This window comes from Schistocerca cancellata, chromosome 11 (genome assembly GCF_023864275.1).
Source record: "Schistocerca cancellata isolate TAMUIC-IGC-003103 chromosome 11, iqSchCanc2.1, whole genome shotgun sequence".
NCBI lineage: Eukaryota > Metazoa > Arthropoda > Insecta > Orthoptera > Acrididae > Schistocerca > Schistocerca cancellata.
Genome location: NC_064636.1, coordinates 25,450,353 through 25,459,042, shown reverse-complemented (window position 1 = coordinate 25,459,042; position 8,690 = coordinate 25,450,353). Strand labels below are relative to the sequence as shown.

The 8,690-nt window shown below is 39.9% G+C and overlaps 1 protein-coding gene across 1 annotated transcript; it reads left to right on the top strand.

Moving 5' to 3' along the window:
- The first annotated feature begins 3,904 nt into the window (after positions 1 to 3,904).
- LOC126108856 (uncharacterized) lies at positions 3,905 to 6,492 on the top strand. The gene is made up of 2 exons (XM_049914222.1): positions 3,905 to 4,082; positions 5,591 to 6,492. Exons 1-2 carry the CDS (start codon positions 3,905 to 3,907, stop codon positions 6,490 to 6,492), a joined length of 1,080 nt encoding a protein of 359 aa, XP_049770179.1.
- The last annotated feature ends 2,198 nt before the right edge of the window (positions 6,493 to 8,690 follow it).

Sequence of the window (8,690 nt, the reverse complement as noted above, 5' to 3'; positions counted from 1 at the left end):
GACCAACGTGGCTACAAATGCCACGAAGTGCAGTCAGCTGTATGCTGTGCTATGCAATGACGGCCATACTTTCGCGGGCAGTGACACTTCGTGCTGCCGCCCGCTGCTGCTGCCCTCTCGCGTCGCTTTTCTACACTACGTGCAGCCGGCCAGGTGTGGATTCTCCGTCATTAAACGTCGCGCACCTTTCTCCATGGAGGTATAAGGAGCATGCTTTTCTCCATTGGTCCACCGTAGCAGCAACACAACAGTAACGCAAAAGCAACAAACAGATAAAAGCTAAGGTGAGTTTTTACATTAACGGAAATTGAAGATAGTGATAGTCGACTGGATGGGCAGGCAAGGACATAATTAGGAGAGTAAGAATGACGTGGGTAATCGGTAGTGTGTCCAACACTATGCGATCATACCAAACCTCCGCTTTGTCCAAAAGGGAAGCACTACGATTGTGTGTTCAGACTTGCAGCAGTGCAAGAACTGTTCAGAACTGTGTCCACGTGCACACTATGAGTTGCTGTGGTGAGACAGGCATATGCACGAATGAGTCTGAGAACTTAGTTAAGTGGTGGTCTTCTTACCCCATTACCACTAGGCCCATCGCTTGCATCTGTAGTTCATTCAACCCATAGACATTTAGACACGAATATACGTTACGGTGTCCCCCAAAATTTGGTATACTGTTAATATACCGTAATTTGTAAACGTTTCCCTGTTCTAAAATTTATTGCTTACTAGTGGTGTGCAGGAAATCGCGTTTCTGTTAGAAATCACAGTGATTGAGAAGTCACAGTTATCACAATAACAACATTACAAAATCTAACTGCGATTTCAGTGACAGTTAGCAGTCGCAAGTAGCATTTCACATTCAACGCCGTGAGCCATCTGTTGGCCGAATTCCATATTTCTTTCTGCGATTTCAGTGACAAGTCGCGGCTAGAAGTCGCAAGTAGCAACTAAAAAGCGCAGTTAACATTGCCATCTGTATGCCAAAGTTCGTACTACGCTCGTCTCTGCGACACGCTATCGAGTGAAACTGCGATTTCTGTGACAAGTCGCAACTAAGAGTCGCAAGTAGCAACTAAAAAGCGCAGTTAGCACTGCCATCTGTAGGCCAAAGTTCGAACTACGCTCATCTCTGCGACACGCTATCGAGTGAAACTGCGATTTCCGTGACAAGTCGCAACTAAGAGTCGCAAGTAGCAACTAAAAAGCGCAGTTAGCACTGCCATCTGTACGCCAAAGTTCGTACTATGATCATCTCTGCGACACACTATCGAGTGAAACTGCGATTTCCGTGACAAGTCGCAACTAAGAGTCGCAAGTAGCAACTAAAAAGCGCAGTTAGCACTGCCATCTGTTGAGCAAAGTTCATACTACGCTATTCGCTACCGAGTCAAACTGCGATTTCTGTGACAAATCGCAACTAAGAGTCGCAAGTAGCAACTAAAAAGCGCAGTTAGCACTGCCGTCTGTACGCCAAAGTTCGTACTATGATCATCTCTGAGACACACTATCGAGTGAAACTGCGATTTCCGTGACAAGTCGCAACTAAGAGTCGCAAGTAGCAACTAAAAAGCGCAGTTAGCACTGCCGTCTGTACGCCAAAGTTCGTACTACGCTCGTCTCTGCGACACGCTATCGAGTGAAACTGCGATTTCTGTGATAAGTCGCAACTAAGAGTCGCAAGTAGCAACTAAAAAGCGCAGTTAGCACTTCCATCTGTAGGCCAAAGTTCGAACTACGCTCATCTCTGCGACACGCTATCGAGTGAAACTGCGATTTCCGTGACAAGTCGCAACTAAGAGTCGCAAGTAGCAACTAAAAAGCGCAGTTAGCACTGCCGTCTGTACGCCAAAGTTCGTACTATGATCATCTCTGAGACACACTATCGAGTGAAACTGCGATTTCCGTGACAAGTCGCAACTAAGAGTCGCAAGTAGCAACTAAAAAGCGCAGTTAGCACTGCCATCTGTTGAGCAAAGTTCATACTACGCTATTCGCTACCGAGTCAAACTGCGATTTCTGTGACAAATCGCAACTAAGAGTCGCAAGTAGCAACTAAAAAGCGCAGTTAACATACCTTTCCTAGTGCCATCTGTTGACCGACGTACGTACTTCGTTATGAGAGCCTTGCGCCTCACGAGATCGATGTGCTGTGTGTGCATATGAAGGGCTTATTTTAATAGAGGAACAAGTCCATTTTTGTTCATTTTGAGATACAGAGTCGTAAAGTTAAATGAGCGCTGAAAAATCTGCAGTTGAGATACCAGAAATATTCAAGCATATGGCTTCTTGCTAGAGATGAACCTTTATTTATGTTTGTTTGGATCATTAATTTCAGAAGCATTATACGTAGACAGAAATGTGGAGGTAATGGACTTGTACCACTATTGAAATAAGCCGTTCATATTATATGACGACATGCACATTCAGCATCAGTTATGGTTGGTCAAATACTGCTGTGACTCTGAATGTATTATATTAATAAGAAGCAACATTGCCTTTTTCTCCTGAAAATATCAAGTAACGTAACAAATGTGTTTGATTCTGCTTCCAATATGACAATTTTGGTTAATACTCCACATGCCTACAGGACTTTGTAGTGTTAACACAGCAGAACTCAGACATCTGTATAAGTGTAGAGAAATGAAAACAGTCATATGAATGCCTCACTTTTGTTCCGACACAGTTTAAGACTCGGGAGAAAAGTTTTACACCTGGTGTTCTACATGGCAACTTCACACACAAGAACTTTTTGCCGACACTACTACCACCTACATAAGTAAGCTTTTCCTGTGTTACTTTCAAGGAATTCACTTAAGCTATTCCTGATTTAACTGGAAGATCTGTACTTCCCACTTTCATATCAACAGCCTCAAAATGCATATTGTAGTCTTCGGGACATGTTACAGGTCAGTGTCACACCAAGATTGTGGAGAAAGGGTGTGGGGGGGGGGGGGGGGGCACGTCGCTATCCAACAAGTGTTTACCAATAAGTAAGTGGCGGAAAATTACGGGTATTCGACGGCTTAACATGTGGAAAATGAGATTTTTATTATTCACTCACTGTATTTAATATTTATTATTCGTTTAAAATCGCACAACAATTTCAATAAAACACAGTTTAATCACTCACACACTTATTTCACTTTTAAACTGCAAATCCTCTAAGAGCTGTCTTGAATCTTCACGAGTCTCTCTCAACAGCCTTGATGTGGATAGATAAGTACAGCAACCAGTAATCAGAGTCAGAACCTCGTCTGCAAAAACACAAGGATTATTAAACAATTTTTGCTGTCACTAATTACAAGCAATATAATTGACAGAGTAGATAGCTAATATTTGCTGTAATGAAAGCCACTCAATGGGGTATATTTCACATTTGCAAGAACGATCTCACTGAAGTAATTAAGCCTATCGAAACACTTAGAAACTAACCTCTCGTCTGACGAAAACGGTCTAAAGACGCAGTGGCAATTTCTCCAGATCTGTTGACAATGATATTTTTAGATATCACTTTACTGAGTGACTGAAATGTAGTTCAGGTACCTGTGAACATAACAATATGTTAGAATTAATTTTCTAAACATGAAGTATTACGCCGCTTTCACACTATACGGTTTTGACCGTACGGCAAAAAGCCGTACGGCTGTAGGTGTGAAGAAATGTATGGCGCCTTTCACATTATACGGCGACGGCAAAATGCCGCTGCCGTGCCGTGCTGCAGCCGTGTCTTGCCACTACAACAGACGGTCGCCGTACGGCAAGTTCGACAACAGTGGCCTACGTGACTAAGTGCATGCTTTCACACTGGACGGTTTTGAGCCGTACGGCGTCGACTAGTTCGTTGTAGTGTCGTTTTATTCATTTGTGTTTATTCTTGTTTACTGAAAAGTGTAGAAGAATGGATGAAATTGATACTGAACTTTTGATAACCTTGGTGGAAGTAAGACCTGTTCTGTGGGACAAAACTCTAGATGCGTATAGAGATCGTATTGCTACAAAGAATGCTTGGCGGGAAGTTTGCGTAGCACTGAAGCAAGATTTTGATGAGATGGAAGACAAAGATAAAAATGCGTTTGGTAAGTATTTATTTAATATATTAATATTACATTTAATACGTTTTAAACAGTTTTTATTTAACGTTATAAATTTTATTCTAAAAGTAAATCGTTTGTTTATAAGTAAATTACTGCTACCAGTCACGTTTTTTTTGTTTTGTTTATATTTTGCACGACGCGTTTCGGGAAATAATTCCCATCCTTAAGTGCGTTTTTCTCTAAGTTTTCATCATGTGTGGTGTCTTTTTATGTGTCAGGTCTTGCATTCTGTTTTCTTTACTGTAATTTATAAGAGAAACACGCACAAGACCTCACAAATAAAAAAACACTACACATAATGAAAACTTAGAGAAAAAAACGCACTTGAAGATCGGAATTATTTCCCGAAACGCGTCGTACAAAATATAAACAAAACGATTAAAAACGTGAGTGGTAGCAGTAATTTATTTATAAAGAAAACTATTTACTATACAGTCGCAGGCTTTCACAAACAATCTACAAAAAGGAAAAGGCTTGTTAATTTATATCTTTGACATCTGCCATGACACGCTTCCAGCATTTGTCATAAAATATTTACAAAGAGTGTTCCTTATGGCGTTGGCTGTCAGTCCTCCTCTTATGTTGGCATCTTGGGCTAAGTCTTCCAAACCAGTGAAGGATGTGGTGTCTTCAATTATAAATCCATCTCTCTGACGTACAAAATTGTGTAAAACAATGCAAGCTTTAACCATTTTTACTGCAAAATCTGGATGAACATTTAAAGGTCGGTGAAACAACCGCCACTTATTGGTGAGGATGCCAAAAGCACATTCCACATACCTCCTTGCTCTGCACAAACGGTAATTAAATACACGTTTCTCAACTGTCAAGTTTGTTCCCCCAAAAGGCCGGAGCAAATGCGTGTGTAGGCCAAATGCTGCGTCTCCCACGAAGAAGTAGGGTACTTTTGGACCTTCCGTACCAGGCAGACATTGGACGTCTGGAAATTCCAGGGAATTACTTTCTATTGACTTCCATAAACTGGACCGTCTGAACACTGAAGAGTCACAGTCTTTGCCATAACTTCCTACGTCGACATAAATGAACCTGTAGTTGGAATCCGCTACAGCCATCAGAACCACAGAAAAGTATTCTTTGTAATTGAAGTACATTGATCCGCTATTAAATGGGGCAGTAAGACGGATATGTTTTCCATCCACCGCTCCTAAGCAGTGGGGGAAATTAGCAGTACGTTCAAATCCAGCCGCTATTGATTCCCATACCTCTTTGGTCGGTCTTTGTATACATTCTTCCCGCAGTGATGACCAAATTGCTGTGCATACATCATTAACCACTTTACTTGCTGTAGAAATCCCAATTCTGTACTGGAAATGTAAGTCAGTGAAGGAACAACCGCTTGCCAGATACCTGAACAAAACGAAAAAAAATCAGTGACATTTAGTTTGCAGTGGACATTTTTTGTTACAGTTTTGCTTTTTTCTATACAAAATTAAAATGTTTTCATACAGTTTTGTTTCCTTTTGATGTAGGTATAGAAGTAATACGGAGGTGGACCAATCTACGAGACTCCTTTGTGAAGTCAAACATAAAAATTCAAGCTGCGAAAAAAAGTGGCTCAGCAGCAAAGAAAAAGAAAAAGTATGTATATTCTGATCAGCTGCAGTTTCTAAAAAAGCTGTATGATGCTCGAGAGACGGAGGACAGTTTTCAATCGGAACGCACCGCCAGACTGGAAGAAGATATAGAAACGCAGGGCTCCGTCGAAAATACTGAGAATGTTTCTGGGCCATTTGATACAGCACCCACACAACAAACATCCAAAAGCGAGTGCCATACAAACAGAAAACATAGAAAACCTGATGCAATCGAAATGAAAATATTACGAGCTCTGGAAGAAGACAAACCTTGCAGCAAAATGTCATTTTTACTTAGTCTGAAGCCTCATCTGGAAAAATTTGATGAACAGGATTATCTTCAGTTTCAGATGGGAGTCCTCAAAGTTATAGAAAATATATATGAAAGGAGAAATATATTGACAGCTCAACCTCCTCCATTTACCCATTACACACCTCCCATGCCCTATAATAATAGATTTCAAGCTTATTCTTATTCACCTATGGAAAATGCTGCTCCAATATCCTCTTACCATACGCATCAGATTCGTCCTCCTCCAGCTGCACCAAACCCAACTACTTTTCTCGAACAACCATTACAGACTTCTCAAGGTCGCAGTTCTTATCAACGAATTAATAAAGTGCCACCACCATACCCTTCGCCTTCCACAAGTAGCCATGAAGGCCCACCATCAACAACGCAGTTCTACAACGTTTTTGCAGAGAGCCTGTCGCCACAAAGTGACAGTACAGTCAGTCCTGCTACAAACTCTTTGGTTTCAACTGCTGATATTGATATTGACTTTTCTACTTCATAATCTGAGCGTAATAAAAATGTAAAACACAAATAAATAAGTAAATAAACAGAACTAGTTTTTATGTATTAAATTACCTTAACGTGATAGCCAGCATTTGAACAGGTTGGATGCAATTGCGGAATTGTGTGTTTTGTCGTTGTAACACATCCTTTAGTTTTCTATGTAATTCGTCAAACGAGGTAATAGACATTCGGAAATAGTTAAAGAATTTATTTCCGTCGTTCCTCAAATCTTCAAAGAGTGTATAAAATAAACCCACTTCGTCTCTTCTCTGGTTAATGGGGTGTACCCACAAAAGACGACCTTTTCTTTTGCGGCGACGATGAAGCAACCACAAAGCAACAACTCGTTTACGGTTCATCTTGATACACACATTAAGCAAACTGAATAGACACCAACAACTGGTCACGTCAAAAAGCCGTGTAATGTGAAAGCAACACAGGCACGGCTAAAACTCGTACGGCTTTTTGCCGTACGGTCAAAACCGTATAGTGTGAAAGCGGCGTTACACTATTAATATTTTCACAGTTGTTTCTTTAATACAAAATTAAAGCCAACGGAAGAAAAAACGTAAAACATATTTACCAATGACAGGTTTGTTGAGATGCAATTTTCTGTGTGCACAGATGTAACTTTTTCATACGGTGGTGAGTCACAGAAATCGCAGAAAGCGACAAATCGCAGTTAAGAATCACAGATACTGAAAAGTAGCATTCACAGAAATCACAGATATCGGAAAATCGCAGTTTAACCTATCACTATTGCTTACTAAAACCCTGTGCTTCAATCAGATTTATAGGCGCAGACCCAAACTTCTGCGTCTTCCAAAAATTGAATACCAATTTAATAATATTGTGCACGGCGTAGCTGTGGCAGTTGGTAAATATGTAGAATGTGTTACCACAAATATTGGTGAGTATGAAATATTTTCGCCCGAAATAATGAGGAGGTATTGGCGCTTCTAGCAATCCCATTAATAAAATATGTTCAAACAGTTGATATCGTGCAGGAGATGTTTGTTATTTCTGAGATGTTCTTGTGAAACTTCCAAATGTGAAATGGATCAAGTAATATGCGAGAGGCTCTCAATCACACTTGTTTCTTGACGGTGCCGACAGATGGCAGACCAACACGTTGGCTTCGTACTCTCGCAAAAACGTCAGAGCGCAAAGCAGAATGCATCTCAACTCACCATGCTGCAAACTTCTGACTTTCCAGCAAAACGGCTTATGTGTTTTAAACCCTCATTTATGCAACATGTTAGATCGGCAAAGTTTCACAAATGGGCAGACAGAAAGAGAAGTGTACGTGGGACAGATTCTATAAGGATTCAACGTTCACCTTTTGCAGCACTAAACAGCACACATACAGTTCATGATAGTACATCCCGCAGCAGTCCAGAATTTTTTTAAAATTTATTTAGCAGCTTATGATGTTTATCTATGGAGTAAGTTCAAGTTCATATTTGCTTTGTCAGCTTTCCAATAAAATACATTACTCTTACTGGTTCTAACTATAGTTTTGCTAAGATAACTAATAAATTTTAGTCACAACATTTCTGGAAATTAACATCATAGTTACAAAATTTTAGATACTTTAAACTGAACGGATTTTATGAGGCATACATAGTCTATGTACCTAAATTACAGAATATTTAATTGCAACAATTCTGTCACACGGTACAGACATATTCTAGATCCCGTTTTGTTTACAATTATAAAAAAGTTTAACAGCAATAATACTGTAGAAAACAAAATAATTAGATAAAACAATGCTGTTAAGAAGTTAACATATTTTACCTTCTCCTTTTCTCTATACCTGTGTACATTTTCTTTTAGTTTACTGTGCCTGTTTGCTTCAGTTATTTTCGTTTGAAAGAAATTCTCTGATTGCATATAAAGGGGTTTTTGATAGCAGTTGTTTCATTGCTGTTTAAACTTATCCTTCGATTAGGCATTAGTGATGTGTGGTGGTAAAGAGTTGTACAAATTTACTGCCATGTAACCACTGCTTCTCTCATATTGAGTTGTGTTGTGCTGCGGAATTCTTAATTTCTTACTGTTTCTGGTGTGGTGGTGGTGTACATCTTCATTTTTGTTCAATTTATCTGAATGGTCCCGAGCAAGGAGCAGAATTTTATATATGTACAAACTGCAGAAGGTTGCAACGTTATATTTTTTGAAAAGGGGTTTGCAGCA

Excerpts from the sequence above, each read along its gene's own strand:
- LOC126108856 (XM_049914222.1), top strand. The coding sequence starts at position 3,905 with ATGGATGAAATTGATACTGAACTTTTGATAACCTTGGTGGAAGTAAGA. Across the intron at positions 4,083-5,590 it reads CAAAGATAAAAATGCGTTTG|GTATAGAAGTAATACGGAGG; the intron begins GTAAGTATTTAT and ends CTTTTGATGTAG.